This window comes from Oncorhynchus mykiss, chromosome 21 (genome assembly GCF_057628025.1).
Source record: "Oncorhynchus mykiss isolate SJ-2025 chromosome 21, ASM5762802v1, whole genome shotgun sequence".
NCBI classification, from domain to species: Eukaryota; Metazoa; Chordata; class Actinopteri; order Salmoniformes; family Salmonidae; genus Oncorhynchus; species Oncorhynchus mykiss.
In genome coordinates, this window is record NC_143042.1 from 43,130,965 (window position 1) to 43,154,377 (window position 23,413).

A 23,413-nucleotide genomic window follows, 5' to 3' on the forward strand; every position below is an offset into this window, starting at 1 on the left:
TAACATTTCACCAAATCCATTGTGATAATTCTGTTCTTTGCTCGCTCTTGGAGTGAAGCAAATAATTCAAAGACAAAAACACAATCTATATTACAGTTATTCTTTCCCAGAAGGAGCCTCACAGTCTTGAGGCTAAGTTTGCACTCATTTTGCATGAGAAAATCCAGCCTTTGAATTGCACCAGCCTCAGGTTATTAGCACAAAGTTAACCAGGGATTGAGGAAAAAAAGCCAACCACTATACGACCCCCTCAAAGGCAGTAGGCAATCAAAGTCGACTGGTGCTCTCTCAACACTTGAGACATAACCCTTTAGAAACACAGGGGTAGGGTAAGAAGTTTGACTGCATAAAAAAAAAATATATATATATATATATTTTTTTTTTCAGGCAATGACCCCCTTACAAACAGGCACATTTTTACCACATTCTTACCTGCATGTGCCTTGTTACACCTCCAGTGTACATGCCGGCATTGAGTGGTAGTAGTAGTGAGCAGATGTGGGTGGGCGTCCATTTTAATAAATCCATTGAATATACACTGTCAAAAACAAATCCATTATTACTTCGTCTAGGCAGGTCCTAAGAAACATAAGACTAATAAAAATGTATTTACAAAACAATAGAATGGCATTTTGAGTTTGTTACGTCCAACTGAATGAAATCAATAGTTCATTATTTTGTTCATTAAAACAGACAAGACACACCTTCCCTGAACACAGCCAAAACACATCTTTTGTAGTAAGAATATAACCAAATATTATTTTTTTTTAACTTGTGTCAAGGGAACGTGTGGAACCGCTGTCGTATAAGTTAAAGTGTTGAAATATATTTAGAACAGAGCCCAAGCCTTTTTGATCCACATGTCATCTCTTTCCTACCCTCACTCCACTTTGTGAGTGAGCAGGCGTGGGGTCTTACATTGAGAGCATCTTCATCATGATATCGATAGAAAATAATAGCAATCCTATTTTCAAAAACATGGAAGTCTCGTGTTCATATATCACAACCTCCGCTGGCTTTTGGAGTTGCCTAGAGGCAATCGAGGGAAATAAGAGGCCCACACTTGATTCGGGCTACATTATTGCATGGTAAATGTTTCTGATCAGTGATAGATGAGCTATACCACCTCCACTTATTTGCCCAGACAGAAACCAATTAACTGAATAGCCTATACAGATGGGGATTCAGTGAAACAGTCACATTAACTGAGACAAGTCAGTGAAGTCACAGGCTTTTGGTTGGGAGTAGGCCTACGCTACTAAGCCACTGTAGGACAGTAGACCTACGCTACTAAGCCACTGTGGGACAGTAGGCCTACGCTACTAAGCCACTGTAGGACAGTAGGCCTACGCTACTAAGCCACTGTAGGACAGTAGGCCTACGCTACTAAGTCCCTGTAGGACAGTAGGCCTACGCTACTAAGTCCCTGTAGGACAGTAGGCCTACGCTACTAAGTCCCTGTAGGACAGTAGGCCTACGCTACTAAGTCCCTGTAGGACAGTAGGCCTACGCTACTAAGTCCCTGTAGGACAGTAGGCCTACGCTACTAAGTCCCTGTAGGACAGTAGGCCTACGCTACTAAGTCCCTGTAGGACAGTAGGCCTACGCTACTAAGTCCCTGTAGGACAGTAGGCCTACGCTACTAAGTCACTGTAGGACAGTAGGCCTACGCTACTAAGCCACTGTAGGACAGTAAGCCTACGCTACTAAGCCACTGTAGGACAGTAGGACTACGCAACTAAGCCACTGTAGGACAGTAGGACTACACTACTAAGCCACTGTAGGACAGTAAGCCTACGCTACTAAGCCACTGTGGGACAGTAGGCCTACGCTACTAAGTCACTGTAGGACAGTAGGCCTACGCTACTAAGCCACTGTAGAACAGTAGGCCTACACTACTAAGTCACTGCGAGTGAAGAGCAGAACATGTTAAATCATAATCTACTTGTTAAACTACATAACATGCTGGCAAAAGGTTCTAATAAATGAGTCAACTAGACAAGGTGATCATGAGTAGCACTCGCCTCAACTAAGCTAACATTCAGTGAAAACAAAAAGCTGACATTGATTGATTTATCAAGACATGTACCTGCTTGTCTCAAGCGCGGTGGCATTGGCCACACAGGGGTAGGCTATTGCTTAGAATTAATGACAACGATTGGATGACTCTGGGAGTTTCAGTAAGCAACAATTTGATGCATGCCTTCAATTGCATTAGTCTACTTTATTCCAATATTTCCATCATTCAGTGATATGGATCCAACCAGTTGTGGTTAAGGAAACAACATGCCTCGCAAAGTTTAGAAAATGGCAGGAGGATGGTTAACTGGAGCTGCTTAGCAACCATTAAGAGTTTAAAAGAGTAGTGCGTGCCACTGCCGCCTCAGCATTACGGCTACGTATCATACTAAGCCGTAAGCAGAAGTTTACCCAATTATCGTTTTTGGCTTTGATACTGGCAATACCTTACAGATATAAGGAAAAAGCTGAAAAAAAGTTGGCGGTATGGTAAAGTTGGCGGTAGGATAAAGTTGGAGGAAAAAACGTCTTTCTGAAAGGGATATCAATGTGAGCTTAGTGAACGGGAAAACTATGAACATTCATCAAAAGTAACTGATACAGACATAAGGGTCAAATGTAGCGTTGGAGACCATAAGGATACTATTTGAAATGTGCGATTGATTATTGCTTAATTAAGTTATGACCTGGAAGCCTCTTCAGCAAAATGAAGGCCTGAATACTGTCTCCCATTTGGAAGACAAAGGCCTCGTCTTTGAAATAATTCACTTTTGTTAGGGCAGAGCTGAAAAGGACACTTGTCATTCAAGCACCGACTATGCTGTGTCACTCTCCCATAGTTATAAGCCTGAAAATATCCCCTTTCAATTCCAGTAAGCCACGGTATAAGAACGTATAGAAAACGGTCATCTTACAACTCCTTCAGGTGCATGGTATACACGGTGCCAACATCCAAATACTGGGCTGACAGCCAAATGAATAGAAATCAAGAACTGGGGCCTTCCAGATAGACAAACAGGAAGGCCCATGTCCTTATACGGAAATTCAGATGCACATACATAAGACAAAATGTATAGCCTAGCCTTGAAAATCAACTTGAGACCCAAGTATGGTCTGGCAAACCAAATGCTCAACAGGTCTGAGTGCGTAATGAGAGACCGTGAGCTGCCTGGCTGTGAACACTCAATCGCCAGTCAGTGAATGGCCTTTGGGATTTCGTTATCTTCTCCAAACATCACACGACAGCAAAGAAAAACACGGGGAGCGTTGCTTTAACCCAAATGCTTGCCTGAAAAGCAAAACAAACCATTCTAGCCACCGGACATGCATGACAGTGTACTCCCGGGTACTAGTTCCACGAGCACTTCAAAAGGCCGCCGGCCTGCCAACTTCCCCTTTTCATGTAGGAGCAGCTAAACAAATCAAACGAACAACAGAAAGGATTCTACCTTCAGATTCCACAGCAAATTTAAATTCAACTCACTCAAATTGAAAAGACAATATCAAATATAGGAGGTAAGAGAATGCGTTGTGTGCATCTGTAGGCCTATAAAGTACTTGTCTTTGCTAGGGCTGGGACGATACCAGTATCGTGATACTCATTGGTATCGTGACAAGGAAAATAAAATGGATTTAACTTCTTTAGGAAAACAGCCCTAATGTGGGAAACAAACATGTTGTCATCCAGAGTCACATTTATTTATTTCCCATGATATAGCACAATATTTACATACGGCAGGTATTTAAAGGACCAAAGTGTTGGGTCTCATTCATGTTTTCATTTCTGACATGAAAAAAAAAAATTGCGATACTGGTATTGTCACAGCACTTGTCTTTGTCATATGTTTTACATTCTACTATAAATGTATTTTACATCAAGTCTAACTATTCTGAGTAAGCTACTCCGTTCTAAAAACATGGTCCAATGGCATATACTGCAGGTTAAGTCTTCAGGAAACCGGATGCATACCGGGCCGTCCCCCATGATTCCCTGCCACGAACCGTGCAATTAGTGCTCTTGACTGTGTCGTCAAATTACACTGCCTTACATGCAGTACGAGGAAATCCCTGTCTCTTCCTGACATCAATCCCACACTCCTTGGTGGAGGTGGACTCTAGGGTGTGTGCTGGGCCACATAGTCAAGCCCAGGTGCCTGCTGGGAAAGATCCAAATGACACTCAACAAGTCTCTCGAAGAAATATGAGCTCTACTGTTGCTGTACACCAAGAATATGGTTCAACAGAGGCCGTGCTAATATAGGGTGAAACATGAACAGGTTGAGCCTCACACACATGCAGTTGCACATATATACTTCTTCACACGACACACCTGAAATTAGCCCACTATGCGGATGAAAGGGTGCAAAGGTTATCAACGCACCAGGGTTGATGTTGCACAAGTCTTTTCTGACAAGAGCTGGTTGTGTCAACGCGTTTGTCATTTCCTCTTGGATTACTTTGGCATGCAGTATCAGTTGGGAGTGCCAATGCTGGGAATGCTGCACTCATCCTTTCTTCACAGACATGCATTCAGCAGCCTGAACCCAGAGAGAACCACGCTGGAGAACTGGGTGCATTCCACAACAGGGTCGCCAAATACTTCCACTAGAAGCACAAAGGAGCTTGACTTAAGCCAATCAAAGTCTTCCAACGATTTGAATTTCAAACGATGGCCAACTAACATTGTTCCAAAACTGGAGGGATTAGTTACACCGACCAAAATGTCTAGAAGATTTTTGTTGATGATTCCAGAAAAATGTCCAACTTGTTACTTTGTTTCATTCAGAGAAGTGCTCAGTTTCACTCCAGACAGGAAACGGGAAGTGTGTGGGTCAAAGAGAGGGAAGGTCGATTATGATTTAATGGGCTCTAATTACACAAGTTGAATTACTGCATCGGACCAGGTCTTTAATTTGCAGAGAAGCAGGCGTGTCAATAGACTATTTAAAATGTCCCAAATAACAAGTGTGGAAAGGGATGCCCCAAATTAACACATTTAGAACATGCTATGCTGGTTTGTCAGACCCCAGACCTGTGGTTTAGGAGTTAAGGCTAGATAAGATTGTGTGAACTCTGTCCAAAAACATCCATTATCTTCACAAGTTAGAGGTAACTCTAGACTTAAAAAAAAGATTGCCCTGAGATAATGGTGGTGATCTAACACTAAAACTGACAGAAAAATGTACTTACCCACAATGGTTTGTCTGTCATAGGACATCTTGACATAGTAAATTCACTGGGGAAAAGTTGAAAAGGCCACAAAAAACAATCATTTTCTGGGGTGTGCTCAATGAGAAGTTAAATAACTCTCTTATTGGCAGTCAATTGATCAATAAACAGAATACTATCCAAATGTTTTAGATTGAGGTTGGATTTCCTACAATATCAACTTTGCTTGTGGCACTTTCTCTCCTCCCAACTTTAGCTTTTAGGGCCAGGAGGGCAGAGTGAATGTGTTGCTCTCACAGAGCGAAAAGGTCTGGGACCTACAGTGTCCAGGTAGGGGGAAGTGATTGATTTTCAGGGTCAGGGAAGGTCGGGCAGAGCAGCAGGGACCCTGACTGTGATCGGGCCAGTCCAGTCCCACTGTGTCCAGACTAGGGCTAGGAATTGCCAGGAACCTCATGATACAATATTATCAAGACACTCAAGTGCTGATACAATATATATTGTGATTCTCACGATTCTACAGTGCATTCAGAAAGTATTCAGACCCCTTGACTTTTTACACATTTAAAATTGATTAAATTGTTTTCTTTAACCAATCTACACACAATAACTCATAATGACAAAGAAAAAACAGTTTAGACATTTTTTGCAAATATATTAAAAATAGAAATGAAAATATCACATTTACATAATTATTCAGACCCTTTACTCAGGACTTTGCTGAAGCACCTTTGGCAGTGATCACAACCTCAAGTCTTCTTTGGTATAATGCTAAAAGTTTGGCACACCTGTATTTGGGTAGTTTCTCCCATCCTTCTCTGCAGATCCTCTCAAGCTCTGCCAGGGTGGATGAGGAGCGTTGCTGCACAGCTTGGTTTCACCAGACCAGAGAATCATGTTTCTCATGGTCTGAGAGTCTTTAGGTGCCTTTTGGCAAACGCCAAGCGGGCTGTCATGTGCCTTTTACTGAGGAGTGGCTTCCGTCTGGCCACTCTACCATAAAGGCCTGATTGATGGAGTGCTGCAGAGATGGTTGTCCTTCTGGAAGATTCTCCCATCTCCACAAAGGAATTCTAGAGCTCTGTCAGAGTGACCACTGGATTCTTGGTCACCTCCCTGACCAAGGCCCTTCTTCCCAGATTGCTCAGTTTTGCCGGGTGGCCAGCTCTAGGAAGAGTCTTGCTGGTTCCAAACTTCTTCCATTTAAGAATGACGGAGGCCATGGTGTTCTTGGGGACCTTCAATGCTGCAAACATTTTTCTGTGCCTCGACACAATCCTGTTTTGGAGCTCTACAGATAATTCCACTGTCATCTGTGGGACCTTATATAGACAGGTGTGTGCCTTTCCAATCATGTCTAATCAATTGAATTTACCACAGGTGGACTCCAATCAAGTTGTAGAAACGTCTCAAGGATGATCAATAGAAACAGGATTCACCTGAGATTAATTTCAAGTCTCATAGCAAAGGGTCTGAATACTTATGTAAATAAGGTATCTGTTTTAAATTTGAATTATTTTGCAAACATTTCAATCAACCTGTTTTCGCTTTGTCCTTAGATTGCTGAGGATTTGTGTATATATATATATATATATATATATATATATATATATATATATATATATATATATATATATATATATATATATATATATATATATATATATATGGTTCAATATTTGAAATCTGTTGACAAAAACATTGAGAGACCCATGGGAAGTTTAGTGGGAAACCCATAGGAATGCCTGAAAACTTCATTATCCCTCTTGTTCTGTGGTGGCCATCTTTCATACCTTGAATCATGGAGCTTGGTTCAACGCTCAAGACATGAGCAATATGTTTCCCTTCCCAATCAATCACTGTCAGGCAGAACAAAAAGATGGTCCTCCAAGCAGTTCAGCCTATTTTAGCGCATACAGAAATATCACATACCATGACGGAGGTAATAATATCTCAATCTCAAAAATGTAACAAAAACACATTTACTTGAAGAACAGTGCAGATGCAAAGTTTGTGCTGTTTCCATCTTATAGGCCATTCCAAGGCAATGGTAGAGTACTGGTGTAAGGAACTGATGTTCTTGGCTTGTGTACACTCAAAAACACTGCTTCAGTCTTGTCTCCATCGGGGCGACAACATGTGAAATAGGTTGCGGTGGTTTAATGGTATGCACCGTGTGGTTGCATTGCACAAACAACTGCATGTATCGCATATGTTGTGGTAATGAAATGAGATACAAAACTGTTGCCAACCACACACTAAATGTGTTCACCAATAATTCTCACTGCATGTTTTTGCTTGGCCGAGGGGCGAACTGGCCATCTGGCATTACAGGCAAATGCCAGATGGACTGGTCCAATTTCATCCTAGTGGGTCTGTCTAACACTTTTTTGGGGGGGCACAAAATTATTATTATCTAGCTAATGGGGCCTCGAGGAAAACAAATTGTCCCAGTCTGCCATTGGCTTAAGGTGTCTGCATGATAAAGTTTGGCTGAAGTGCTAGCATACTTCCGTAAATGACCTTCGCTTGAAAAATGAGAAAAAAAGCTTCAATGGTGCTGTTTGTCCATTTTAAGACAGCATAGCCATTTTTTCATTTCCTCAAAATAGTCAGAATTACTCTAAGATAACTTAAGAAATCTGTCATTAATGTTGACGCTTTTGCAGAGGAGATATTAGTTGCGCAATTTTGCATCTGACTGTGATGTTTGGTGGTGTTTCTCAAGTGAAAGTATTTGCATGAGGACGCGTTGTCTCTCAATGAATGACCACTGGCACTTCATTGAAGAAGACCTACCGTTGACCAATCGCCAATAAGAGGGTGTAGATTCTGACTGCCGACGTTGGCTTGCCTCGAGAGAGAAGAAATTGTGTGTGACCGGACAGCCCCCCCAAAAAACTGTGCCTTTGTCCAAAAAGGAACAAAAACGTCAAAAATGGCATCATAATACATGCAGGAACTGTTCCGAACTCTTTCGGCTGGGAAGCATGCAGACGACTTAACTTTGGATGCCGTACAATTATATACTGCAAGAATAAACAATTATGAAAAGGTATTTTGGTATAAGACATTTCCATCATACGGGACTAGATTATAGTGTGACATGCCAATGACATGTTACATACGATTTATAAGTAAAGGATAATATTATTGTATGCAGCTGACAAGGGACGGATGTGGAGGAGGCAATACAGCTACAAATAGTGACCTCAGCATCTTTGACACAAGTCCTTTGTTATGGACATGGTAACTATATTTGAGCTGTAATGGACAGTATTTGTATGTCAGCAGTTGAAATCATCAGCAGATTTGAGTGATTAACCCCAACAAGATCAGACTAGAACCAAAAACATATATAGTTGGCTATAGCATATTGGAAGAATTATGCATGACCTCAGTCAGACCATCACTTATCAATAGGCATGTCAAAATACAAATACATATTGTGTTAGGCTGAAAGTTGAATAAGTTTCTCAAACCACAGGCCGACAGACAGGATAAATTGCAGGTAATAAACAAGGCAAATATTTGGCCGCATGGTTCTTTCTGTATCCCCAAGCTGTTCCAAACAAGGGGACAGCATCGTCATTATTTTGTTGATGCCAGATAGGCCTATTGATCTATACTTACAACGTGACTGTTCTGTTGGGGAAGGAGTCCGGCGGTAACACCTGATGGAGTTCCATATTGCTGCAGACCACTTTCCTATCCGCCGTGGTCACTGATGGTGTGCTTTTCCCTGCGCTCTTTGAACGTTCATCATATGATTTACAGTCAGATGATACCGCAGAGCCATCGCCTCCGAGTAGCAAAACAAATAACAATTGCAACAAAGCAACCGCACATACCCTCATTTTCAAAATATATTCCAAGATAATTAGGCTACTGTAGCATTGGCAAATAAAATAATATATGAATATCAAGTAGCGCAGGAGGCTGGGAATTGTGTGTGTAGTATAAAATGGCCTGGTTCTTTCTGGAAATAGGGTGAGCCAAAACGTCCCTCAGAATACCCGGACAGTTTTAGTCATGTTGCAAACATCTTGTCCACTATAATGTGGATTTGGATTCCCTCCTCCATTTCTTGCAAAGGTTTCGATGTATGTGTTCAGCGTCAATCAATCCGAGAGAGGGTCTGTACATCCTTTGTTTGCCAAACGGCACGATTCACAATTCCATTTCGTAATAAGGTCTTTGCAGCCTTCCCGAAAAAAGAAAAAAAACAACTGTTCACTTGTAATTGTAACGATTTTTCAGGGTTACACAACGAAACTTCCGCGATAGAGAAAATGTGTTCTTTGTTGCCAATAGCGCGGATCTAATTGAGAATTTCCCTACTCCACCAAGAGACAGCTGCAGTCATCCCAAGATAACACACTCTCATTTCAGGAAATTTGATCACGCCTTAGCTTTAAAAACTTTCTCCTTAAGAGAACTCATCCCGAGAGCCGTAGACTGGAACACTTAAATAGCATTACAACTAACTAAAACAGCTGTAAGCAACTTTTCACTTTAGTGGCGCCCATCGACTCCAGTTGTTGGTGCAAAATGTAATCATGGGACATCTCCTAAAAAAAACGAAAGCAAGAAACATAATCCCACTCCGAGTTAGTCAGTAATCTTGTGTTTAAATATGAGTTAAAGTGGGTCCCTTCCAAGTTTGAGTAAATATCCAGAATTGCTGTCCTTGACTTTCAATTGGAGCGTCCACGTCTCTCTCTGAAAGTATTCATTGGCTTTCTTTCCATTGGGAACTCTTCTCTCACAGTCCTGCCCTTGGCTCCATGTTGCAATTCCACCCACTGACGTCACTCCACATAGACCGCCCCTTTCTCCGATTCTCTCTGAGCAGTTGGATCTACCTTTAAATACAAAAGGAATAAGACGATACTGTCTAGTAAAAGCATATTGATGCACGTACATCAGCAGTCATACAGCAAACAACCTCTCTTGATGCAGTTGATAGGTCGGAAATGTTCTTACATTTCATGGAAAATATTGTCCAGTATTGGTCAATGAACTTTTGAGCGTTCCTGAGACTGAGCAAACTTGTTGATTTGGAAATGTAGCCCAGTTAGTATTTACATACTGTTGTCAACCCGATTTATTGGCCGATGACTTGGATAAAATGTATTTGGTAACACATACTGTACTAGTAATACTGCAATACATACAGTAACAACATTGTAACAGCATTTTTGAAATGGTATGTAACAATATAACAGTACTACATTGTTGTTACTAGTGCAATAATAGCATAATAGCATAGCTACACATGTCTACTTTGATAACAAGGTGGCCAAGAAAATTAAACAATGATTTCATTTTAAAATGTGATTAAAGTAACCCTTGGCAATGCACCCCTTCTCTCTTTTACTGCACCCAGCATTGTATCTCCTCTCTTTCTAGGTGCCTTCACACAAAGCCCTCTTTTCACTTCTCAAACAAGTTCAGGCTAGCTTTGTAATGGGCAATCGCCATGAAAAGCCAGAGTCAGTCAGACAGGAAGAGACCATACAATAATTCAAATATGCAGTACTACAATACCCTTGTATAACACTATTGACATGTAAGGGCCCATAGAAACTAGATAAATACATTTAAGTAAAGTTGGGTTGCCAGACGCTGTCCGTCCGTCCGTCTGTCTTTCCTCATATTTGCTATGTTCAGGTCAATTGAGCAGCTTGGCTTTAGAAGAGTGGCTGACAGACAAGCAGCGGAACCTCTCAGTCATCTCAGGAAACGTCATACCCAGAGGCTGCACAGCTTTAACTTCAATTAGTCTTCATTTCAGGATCGCACAGGGCTTTGACATCCACTAAAAGAAGGCTGTGTCCAAACATACGGACCACAGTCATTGTAGTAATAGGTTTTCCTTCCTCATGGAGAGAATAACAAGGAATACTTTAGGATGACACAATGAAAGTTATTTAGAGGGTGGCCTTCAATATTGACTGAAAGAGAAAAGAGACCAAAATAAGGTTACATAATACACCAAATCCATGAAATAATGTTATATGACTAATTTAAAATGACTAAATTGAAGATATTTCTCCAGATGCAGGATTGATCTCTATTATATTACACATAAACTATGATAATTGTCACTACAGTCCAATGAATGTCTGTAATGGCTAGTATTGACTGGTAATTTGATTAGTAGATTGTAATCTCCCAATAAAGCGCTCAGGACTAGTCACATGCCAAAGATTCAAGATGTCATTTCATTCTCTGGGTTATTTTTTTATCAATTAACTCATATGAGCACATTTGTGAAGTAAAATATAACTTCATGCATTTATGAAAATGTTACTTAAAAAATCGAATTCAGCCAGAGTGCAGGACAGGTAACAAGTGATTAATGAGCAATGTGCAGGTTCACAGATACACATGCCTACATTAGCCTCATCTAACCACTATCCTTTTTTTACTCGGCTACATCTTTATTGTAGCCTACAAATATAATTTGTCCAGCGCTAGCCACGTCATCGATCGTGAACAAGCACGAGTGAAGAGCTCCGAGTCTACGTTCTTACTTGCTTGACTATTCAATATTTGACAAGAGAATTTACTTTTTTTACATGTAGGCAAATAGAACCAACAGCCCTGAATGGAATTGTTTGCATAGAACGATGCTGAAACCATGTTCCCGAACTTTGCATGGGGCGCGGCAACATTCCCTTATCAAATCGAGGGTATGTAACAATAGTTTGTCTGGCGGTAGTCAAACAGTCCACGTGATAATTTCTTCAAGCGTTTGTAGATAGCTAGGTTCAGTAATTGGATTTAGGAAAACTAATGCGCGTCCCCGAGATGAGATTCTCTGGCCAAGTGCAAGAAGTAGCCTACACAACTGCTGACAACCTATAGGCTACAGCAGGGCCGGATTTAGCTTTCGGGGGCCCTAAACTAGATTTGTTTGGGGAGCCTCCCCACCAAGCAGGCAAACATGTATGTTTTAAAGTTAATTTACTGCAATTCTACACATTTGACCATTGGGACTAGAGAAAATAGAGCCGTTTTAAGCATGCTTTCTGCAGTTCTACACATTTTGCCGTGGGGCGGAGAGAATTTTGCAATTTCATAACACATTTCATACAATTCTACTCATTTTTCCATGGGCTAGATAATTATTTTTGCAGTTTTAACTAAAGTTTTCTGCCATTCTACAAATTTAGCCATCGGGCAGGGAGAGAAAATGTATTAATTTTAAAGTTAATTTCCTGCAATTCTACCGATTAAGTCATGGGGTGGAGAGACATTTTTGCACGTTTAAAGCTAATTTCCTGCAATTCTACACATTTTGCCATGACTTATGCCATGTTAATGATATCTGCGTGAGAGTGCCTAACAAAATCAATGGGGTGTCAGGGCCCCTTGACACGTGCCCGGTCGGTACATTTTTTAGCTGACACTGTCAGTGACTGACAAAACAAGAGAAACGTGCGCCTTGTGTACCAGTCAAAAGTTTGGACACACCTACTCATTCAAGGCTTTTTCTTCATTTTTACAATTTTATACATGTAGAATAATAGTGAAGACATCAAAACTATGAAATAACACATATGGAATCATTTAGTAACTACAAAAGTGTTAAACAAATCAAAATAGATATTAGATTTTAGATTTTTCAAAGTAGCAACCCTTTGCCTTGATGGCAGATTTGCACACTTGTGGCATTCTCTCAACCAGCTTCATGAGGTAGTCACCTGGAATGCATTTAAACTAACAGGTGTGCCTTGTTAAAGGTTCATTTGTGGAATTTCTTTCTTAATGCGTTTGAGCCAATCAGTTGTGTTGTGACAAGGTAGAGGTGGTAAACAGAAGATAGCCCCATTTGGTAAAAGGCCAACAACAGCTCAAATAAGCAAAGAGAAACGACAGTCTATCATTACTTTAAGATGTGAAGGTCAGTCAATCTGGAACATTTCAATAACTTTGAACGTTTCTTCAAGTGCAGCTATGATTAAACTGGCTCTCATGAGGACCACAACAGGAAAGGAAGACCCAGAGTATCCTCTGCTGCAGAGGATAAGTTCGTTAGAGTTACCAGCCTCAGAAATTGCAGCCCAAATAAATGATTCACAGAGTTCAAGTAACAAACACATTAGGTGCGCATAGAAAGGAGTCATGAGTGCATTCAGGTGTGTGTGCCGCGGCTAATTTTCTCCACAATAAACAAACAGGCTCATTCTGTTCAGGACATCCCAGGGTATTTTATATATTTTTATTTTATTTATTTAACTAGGCAAGTCAGTTAAGAATACATTCTTATTTACAATGACGGCCTACCCCGGCCAAACCCTAACCCAATTGTGCGCCGGACTATGGGACACCCAATTACATCCAGTTGAGATACAGCTTGGACTTGAACCAGGTCTGTAGTGACGTCTCTAGCACTAAGATGCAGTGCTTTAGACCGCTGCGCCACTCAGGACATGTCATCTTGTAACTGTACATCAAACATAGTGATTGTAAACGTTGACACTGTATATTACATTAATTATGATTTGGAGTGCACATCTGGACTCACAGGTGTTTGGCTTGCTTGTATGACATCGACGTTGTAGACCTATTTATTACAATCCTCAACGAGTCATCTTCATTTACAGCATTTCCCTAACTCAGACAACAAAACATATGCAAAAGTTGCCCAATTACCGGGATGGATGAGGGCAACTTCTTGTCACGCACTGTGCTCAAGGTCAGAACCGCTGTCAGTCATACAGCGATGTAAAACGCAGAGCTGCAAGGGTCCTGTGTGTAGCCGGTGTAGAGAGTCAGGCGCAGGACAGCAATTATAAGTAATCAACATACTTTTACTCAAAATGACAAATGTACAAAGTAACATCACGAGCACACAATGACGGACCGAAAATACAATAAACAATCACTCACAAATGCAACATGGGGGACAGAGGGTTAAATAATAAACAAGTAATTGATTGAGTGAAGCCAGGTGTGATAAGACAAAAACAGAACAAATGGAAAATGAAAAGTGGATCGGTGGTGGCTAGAAAGCCGGTGACGTCGACTGCCGAACACCGCCCGAACAAGGAGAGGGACCGACTTCAGAAGTCGTAATAAGACTGCACTGATGACACAGCTGCTTCTGAACGCTACCACGCCTTTTCCTTAGGCTGGTTCGCCTGGCCCGTGTTTGTGACCGGGGACTACCAAGAAGTGATAAGGTCTAGTTTTGAGGTCAAATGCAAAGGACTGGGTTACGAAGGATCCAGACCGTCCAGGTTCTCCAAGGACGAGCCTATTATTTTTGTTATTGCTGACATCTTTGCGTTGAACTACTAGACGTCTTGGAGGGTGGAGCCTATGAAGTTTTGGGATTGAATAGTGACCAAGAGGCAGAGGGGGTGTTGGACCCGTCCTGGCATGATGACTCCTTGCTGTCCCCAGTCCACCTGGCCGTGCTGCTGCTCCAGTTTAAACTGTTCTGCCTGCGGCTATGGAATCCTGACCTGTTCACCGGACGTGCTACCTGTCCCAGACCTGCTGTTTTCAACTCTCTAGAGACAGCAGGTGTGGTAGAGATAATCTTAATGATCGGCTATGAAAAGCCAACTGACATTTACTCCTGAGGTGATGACTTGCTGCACCCCCGACAACTACTATGATTATTATTATTTGACCATGTTGGTCATTTATGAACATTTTAACATCTTGGCCATGTTCTGTTATAATCTCCAGCCGGCACAACGAGAAGAGGACTGGCCACGCCTCATAGCCTGGTTCCTCTCTAGGTTTCTTCGTAGGTTTTGGCCTTTCTATGGAGTTTTTCCTAGCCACCGTGCTTCTACACCTGCATTGCTTGCTGTTTGGGGTTTTAGACTGAGTTTCTGTACAGTACTTTGAAATATAAGCTGATGTACGAAGGGCTATATAAATACATTTGATTTGATTTGATTTGTGGGGTGTCATGGCTGGCTGTGGTTCCTGACGACCTTAAGAAACTGCTGAAGTACATTAGGGGTAAAGAGGACAATGGCCCTGTTCCAGTACTTTGAAAATACTTTTCAAAATGTCCACTTCACAGCTTCCACAAATCCACTTCAGCTCCATTTAAAAGCAGTCAATTCAAAGGATAAATTGAAGTTTGAGAATCGATCATTTCCTGTGTTTTTCCATGAGAGTTATTAAATTCATGACTTGAATCACCTGCCTTGAGCCAATCAAATTGAGCCAAACCTTGAGTGAGGAGAAAGCTATTAACATTAATAGAGTTGCTTGCTATTGTTTTTGTTTTTTTTGCACAGTAAACAGATTGAACATCCATTACAGTTGTCACATCGAATTGTGTCACATTGATTGCTTCAGGTGAACACTATTTGAGAATGAGCAATTTCCTTTTGTTGCTTGTTGTCACTTTCCATTAGCATGAGTGGAGTTCTGTAACAGTGTAACGGACACACACGCGCACGCACGCACACACACACACACACACACTGTGTTGTTTGACTGTCATTTGTGAACTCAGGCGTTGTTGGACAATGATAGCTACCACTTTTCACAGGACACATTCAATAACCCTGCGGTCTACATCACAGAAAATGGCTTCTCCCAGGTGGGGCCAGTGGACATGGAAGATATCCAGCACTGTGGGTTTTACCAGGACATCATCCAGGTTAGTAGCCAGAGGTAATGACCACAACAGGCCACAATAGAGGTACTGCATATTATGGAGAATCTATCATTTTAGGATGTTACTTTCTTCTGAAAGTCAATTTGACCAGTCGCTTCTTGTACTATTTTAACCTCTGAAAGGTTGCTTTGCACATCAAATCCTAGTATATATGCAAGATCCAGAAACTATGGAGGCTGAGTCACCTGATTCCAATTTGATGATCCTGTTCCGTTGTCTTAGGTATGTAGGCTATTTCACTTCAACAGAGAAAGGTTGAGAGAGAGAGAGAGATTATGGCTATCACAATACAACGGGATCTTGTTCTTTTGTAGCGTGCAAAGAAAGTATTTTCAGATTATCCCTTAATGTGCATTGTCACGTATTTAATAAGTATAGCGCCGTCTGTTATTAACTTGCTTTTTGTCCCTTTGTTCTAGATCTCAGAGAGGATGGTGTTGACGTGCTAGTTTAATTCACCTGGTCCTTCCTGGATAACTTTGAATGGGCCGACGGTTTCGCTTTGGCCTGTTCCACATGGACTTTTCTTGACCAGAGTGACCGTGGACCGCGTACCACTCTGGAAGAGGGTACTCCGGGATCATCTCCAAGTACAGATCTCAGACCAGGACAAATAACTAAACAGCCAATGGGCACAGAGAAAATCATCCAAATCAGCCAATAAAAGCCATTTTTTTGCTCAATGTTCTGTTCTGATCAACTACAACCAAGCTTGGCCCATTTTGATTTGCCATTTTGATTTGAAGCCCATCTGAAACACATTATAGTTGTGAAGTCTTTAGGACGTTCCTTCTCACCACTTTTCTCTGTCAACCCTGAAAATGTTTTGTAAAAGAGTGCTAAGCTCATTCGGCTCCCTTCGGAAGAAAGTGATTTTGTCTGATTTCTTCCCTGACTTTGGCAAAGAACTGCAAGGACCCTGCCAAAGTGTTACGTTTATTCAAGTGAATGCAAATTTGTATTATATCCTGCCCAATTCCCAGTCAATCTGTACAAAGGGTTTTTGGAGGGTAGAGGAGGATGGAGAATTCCCTACACAGAGTATGGAGCCAGCTATAAGCCATCCAGGCCTAGCTGTTGTTGCCAATGCAGGGTTGGTCGGGGGCACAAGTCTACAGAGGAGTGTGTGTGTGTGTTTCTGTGTCTGTGTGCCTGCGTGCGCATGCTCGTATGTGTGTGTCGGCATCTTTGTATGTGTGTTTGAATGTGTGTGTGTAATCTTATATCTCAACCCGCAAGGCCCCTATATGGCTCAGATTAGTTTTTTTTGAGATCCTATACAGCCCTCATGGTGAAAAAAATACACAATGCCACTCATTGTGCCCGGTGGAGGGTTAGAGTTGAGTGAGCGCTTGATGTAACACTAAGAGTAAATCCTACTGGGCCTGGGTAGGGAGTGGCGCCAGACAGGAGCCCATACCCAGGTATGAATGATCACATAGTCTAATGCAGATTTGTATTTACAAACAGTGAATCAGAGATTATGCGCAGGGGTTACTGGGAAGTCAGTACATTATGAGGGAAGAGATGTACGCACATTCAAATGTGCAGGACGAGGACAAAGATTTGAATGGAAAAACATTTACCAACCAAATGTAAGCAAATTGTGCACTTCTGCTCAAGGTTTGTTCACTGTGCTATACAGTGGCAGGGGAAAAGTCTGTGTACATACCTTACTGTCAATATACAAGGGAAACGGTCCTCAGCTTCAATGGTAAAAGGCATCGTCAGATTTGTTCTTATCATAAAATATAAACGATCTGTCCATAGGGGGCTGAGGTAAAGGATCCACCCATAGGAGGCTGAGGTAAAGGATCAGAGACAGGACTACAGTGTTGTGGTCTATAGACTCAGAGATAGGACTACAGTTTTGTGGTCTATAGACTCAGAGACAGGACTACAGTGCTGTGGTCTGTAGACTCAAAGACAGGACTACAGTGCTGTGGTCTATAGACTCAGAGACAGGACTACAGTGTTGTGGTCTATAGACTCAGAGACAGGACTACAGTGTTGAAGTCTATAGACTCAGAGACAGGACTGCAGTGCCACAGCATAAAGACTCAGAGACGGGACTGCAGTGCTGTGGTCTATAGACTCAGAGACAGGACTACAGTGTTGTGGTCTATAGACTCAGAGACAGGACTACAGTGTTGTGGTCTATAGACTCAGAGACAGGACTACAGTGTTGTGGTCTATAGACTCAGAGACAGGACTACAGTGTTGTGGTCTATAGACTCAGAGACAGGACTACAGTGTTGTGGTCTATAGACTCAGAGACAGGACTACAGTGTTGTGGTCTATAGACTCAGAGACGGGACTGCAGTGCTGTGGTCTATAGACTCAGAGACAGGACTGCAGTGCTACAGCATAAAGACTCAGGGACAGGACTACTGAATGGTCGCCTCCGACACAGTTAAAAGGGACAGATGCTATGGCTGCATCTCAATGGAGAATGACTGTTCTGAAAGGAACTTGACAGTACAAAAGGTACCCAAAACAGTCCTAGGTCTATTGGTGGGCTTGCTCACTTCTTCAGTCCTTTCAGATGATGCAAGGAAAGATAGTCACTAAGAGACTTGAGATGTGACATGTATCGTCAGTCTCCCTTTGTAATGCCAAAAATGACAGTCAACCTGGGGTTTATTCATTATGTCTTGCAATGGAAACGGTTTACCATTTAAGAACCAAACGGAACAAAACAGGGCGGGACCAATAGAAACTCTCGTTTTCGTTGCTAAACTTTTTCCTTTCGCAGTAAACGGTTTCTGTGGCAAAACGTTTCCCAACAGAATCGGCGTCATCTATACACCCCTGCTCTTAGTCTCAGATGGTTCCGTTGACATACTGCACGCTCCTAACAATGTTTTTATGTCTTTACTCATTCATCTGTAGCATATGCTCCTTTACCATCTTTGTTTGATTTGAATGTTGCTTTGTCCGTTTTTCTCTCTCCACCCGTTTTCTGTGCTAAAAGTAAGGAATGTAAATATTTACTTCATACCCTTGTGGTCCTGACTGGAACATCCTTTGTGTGTCCTTCTGAACCCGTTTCATACAAATGTTCCTCTGTGAACAATAGTGTGTACTGTACGTCAAGCCTGACCTGTAGCTTTGGTTGGGCCCCTGTTTTGCCATCTCATCTTTCCATTCGATTGAATTCAAAGCCATCAATGCCATTCAATAAAAGGTATTAAACACATCCAAATAGATTGACTGTATTATGAGCCTGTCAGTGTGGATAAAATTCATTTCAACAAACTTGCTGAACAACAGATGTCATCCTGCCACCAGAAAACCAGGGTGGCATTTGTGTACGTGCCCCAGCTGCCCCGGCAGCTGTACAAACTCCCGACTGTGAGAAACTACCCAGAGAACAAGGTGAAAATCCTCCCTCAAGTCACGTGTTGACTCTATGTACATAGTGTGGTTAATTCTGGCTTCATTTAATGTATGGACTGTGTACAATGGACTTTAGAACCTGCATAGCTGAGGCTGGTCTTTCTATGGGCAAGCCATTGCAAAACACCACTGAATGGCACGTCATGATCCTAAATATTTTGACGGGAAACTTAGGGGGGGACAACATTTATCTGATAAATTAATGAAATTGCTCACTTAAGTTTGAGTGGGCATTGACAATAGAACAGCCTCGGTTGTATGGTGTTAGTATCGTAAGAAGGTGGTATAAAATTGAATGTTTTCTTAACCCTGAAATTATACAAATTCAATTATATTTACTTGTTATTTTCAACTACATAAGTGGATTTATTTGTTGTTTTGTTTTTAAAGCAGTAAAATATGTTCCTTTCACTCTACTTGGATACGAGTGAACGTTGGAGGATATTTTTGTTGTCTTACACTGCCACTATGTGGAACCAAATAGAACTACAGCTTTGTTGCGAAATTAAGTGATCATGAACACAATGTGGCATCACACAATAAGGTGTTTTGAACCCATAAAAATGATCACCAACCATCTCTCCATAACTCCCTAAACCATATCTGTCGTTATGATATATTTAGCATACAAATAAGATGAATATAAAATATCAATATTTATGCCCCAGCATGAAGGGAAGCTTAATTTGTATTATGTATTATGCGACTTTGTTGTTTGCATTAATAAGCATATTGTGGCATGACGTATCGTCGGCTATGCAGATTGTTTTCAACAGATGTGAAAAATGCCTCGGTGGCCCTCCTCTAAGTCAAGCAGAATGATATTCTCTTTTGTCTTGTGATGAATAACAACCTATTGTGCGGCCATCAATAACGTATTTGAAACCAGCAGTGAATATTTCTACGCAGGTTTTTTTAAATATATGTAAGATTTAACAATATTTTACACCACTTCTCTAACCTGACTTGAAATCATTTGGCCCAGAAAATAAATGCTTTAAAGTTAATTCAAGTTTGCCTCTTATTTTACAGTGAATAACAACATTAAAGGCCCAGTGAAGTCAGAAATGCAATTTCCTGTGTTTTATATATTTCCACACTATGAGGTTAGAATAATACTGTGAAATTGTAAAAAAATATATATAATAATGCCCTTTTAGTGTAAGAGATGTTGAAAAGACCAGTTAAAATTTCAGCCTGTTGTGGTGGGATGGAGTTTCCGCCTGCCTGGTGACATCATCAGATGGTAAATTTCTTAATAGATGAGAGTTCCAAACCTCTCTGCCAATAACAGCTAGTTATCAGTTTTCCCCTCCCCACTCAAACCACTCCCATATGAGTCCTAGCAAAATTCTTTCTTGGGAAATTGGTCTTTGCTAAGAAGCAATTTTTGTTTCTTTTTGACCATTTCAATTGAAAACAATAAGAGTAAAGTACTTCGTTGTTACCCAGAAATGATTTGATATTGAGATAAAAATGGCTGCATTGGACCTTTAAGAGCAGAATATAAGTATGGTAAAGGGGTACTTCACTACTTTTTTAAAAGCACCATAATTATTCTCTTCAGCACCATGCCAAAGTCTCCATATATGAAAACAGCAATGTTCTACTTTCTCCAGTCAAAAGGATAAGATGAAAAGGTTATAAGAAAATGACCCCCTATGATGTAATCGAGGGTAGCGATAAAGTGTGGAAAATAGTAAATGAACACACTAATAATCATTTTATGACAAATCAAGAATACAATTCACTTAGGATCATACAAAACTGTGCAACCTATAGTCCTACCAACTCCCAAAATGCATTTTGCACACATTCAATTTGGTAAACACAATAATAAAGTGGTTGTTTTCGGTATCAAATTGAAGGTTAAACAAAATATGTTGTTATTTCCCTATGATTTATGCTTGTCAAAGTACGTCATTTTTGCTAGATATTCCAGATTGGACTGGATGAGTAATTTCCCAGCCAGTGTCTCTCATTACTGATTGATTCATCTTTCCATGTGACTAGCTAGGGAGCAGTATGGATGAGATAACTGCTCCGGAATTGATTGCATGAAATATAAGGAGAAGTTAGTACTGCGCCTAACGAGCAGCAAGATTGGCCTTTTGTGATAGTCTGGATGGGATAATATGTGCCTATTGCAGGTTTGAATGCTGAAACATTAATTAACATTTAAATAATTCACTGTTACAGACTATTTTATTAAGCCCCACGAATATTCAACTTTAATTCATTACAGGGGGAATTTATTCTGATTAGGCTGTGATGTAGAAAGTCGCTCAGGAAGCCGTTTCCAAACGTACTTTCCAATTAAGCCGCAAATATATCATGCATATAGATAGATATAGATTGATTCTGAATTAGGACGTTTAATTGTAACATTCAATCACAGTCGCCGATGGAGATTTGTGCCGATGAACATTCTCACAAATTAGCAAGGGAGGCACATTTGTATTTGGCCAAACTTAACTTGTTATATTTTGACAGGCCCTATAAAATATTCAACGGCCAGAGAACTCATTTACCTAATATAAATATCTGAATAATTTAGCTGCTAATTAACTAGTATCTCCATAATAAATTATGTAAAAATGTCTGAGTTTGATGTCTTGACATATTCAGGTACAGAGGCGCTGACTTCTAGAAAATAATTACCTTTTCTATTTACTGATTGCCCTCATATGCATATTCCCGGGAGAAATGGTGTAATGAAATTGTTTCTTTAATGTCAAGATAAAGAGATGTACCCCTTGTGTACTGAACTGATAGCTTCCATGTATCTCCCCATTTCTTCCTCTCTCACATCCCTGGTCTTCTTATCTCAGTCTCTCTCTCAGCCAATCAGAAAGTGACAGAGGAGAAGTTTCTCTTTCACCCTCTCTCCCCCCCCTCTCATATGTATATGTATGCCTCTGTCTATCTTCCCTGTCTCGCTTTCTCTTTCACCCTCTCTCTCCCCCCTCTCTACAGAGCTCATCTCTTTCCCTCATTCTAATCGTATCGCTCAGTCTCCGTTGACAAGAGAGGAGAAGAAAGAAAGAAACAGCCCAAACTTTATAAATCCCATTGACCTATTTCACCAGACTTTTAGCTGGGAATGTATAATCATGCCAAACACTGAAGAAGAAATTTAGAAGTAATGTGTTATTTTTCCCCACTTCTCCTCATCACAACCTCGATATCCCCCTCTTCTTTGAGCTGGAAGCCATTTCTGTGGAGAGGGGGGGGGGATAAATGCTTTTAGGTGGCTTTACTCGCTCTTTCAAAGCTCCGCAGCTACTTTTGTCCACGTCGTAAGAAGCGTGACATCGGAGTTAAAAAGTGCTTTGGATAGCCTCGACATTGATTCTTGAATTTGGGGATGAGACAAGATTGAGGGACGAATGCTTCTGCCTCGAAGACAGGAACCGGAATTAGTGCTAGCCATGCAGAGAACTAAATTACACAGAAATTACAGATGATCTCAACCGCATACAAGCAATTTTGGGATCTGTGTTGAAACATATCTATAGCAGAACAGCAAAAATTCTCATATACATTTATAGAGCTTCTGATCATTTTCTTGCCTTAGTACCTGACTTGCATATCTTAGACCAGGGTTTCCCAAACTCGGTCCTGGGGCCCCCCCTGGGTGCACATTTTGGTTTTTGCCCTAGCACTACACAGCTGATATAACCAACTCATGATCAAGCTTTGATTATTTGAATCAGCTGTGAAGTGCTGGGGCAAAAACCAACACGTGCACCCAGGCGGGGGCCCCAGGACCGAGTTTGGGAAACCTAGTCTCAGACCGCCCTTTGCAAAATATTAAATACAAATGTAATCTGTGAATACCAAATTCACTGCTAAGTGTTTTGTCCACATAATACTAACACGTTGTTTTCATCAGTAGAGAAACGTGTGAAATTGTGTTCACTGTTTCCGGAAATCAGTTAATCCTCCTGCACAACATTCTAAATCATCCCATCAGTGTCATACCATGTACACAACGTATTGCAAGATCTAGGCAATGGGGGATGTCTAATTGTTATGCTTTTTTACAATATTGCGGACATGCAGAGGTGCAGAGAATTAAATTGTGTTACTTCTACATAACATAACATACATAAGGCCTATACATTCATATTAGTTGTGTTCCTCCATTATTCACCTTTCCTTATT

At 41.0% G+C, this 23,413-nt stretch overlaps 1 protein-coding gene across 1 annotated transcript in view; it reads right to left on the reverse strand.

The window, feature by feature from the left end:
- LOC110500613 (adhesion G protein-coupled receptor A3) overlaps positions 1–10,147 on the reverse strand; it is a 54,780-nt gene extending 44,633 nt beyond the window's left edge. The window contains exon 1 of the mRNA XM_021578069.3: positions 8,821–10,147. Coding sequence (XP_021433744.3) covers positions 8,821–9,044 — 224 coding nt within the window. The 5' untranslated portion in view covers positions 9,045–10,147. The remainder of the gene's footprint in view (positions 1–8,820) is intronic.
- Between the last annotated feature and the right edge of the window lie 13,266 nt (positions 10,148–23,413).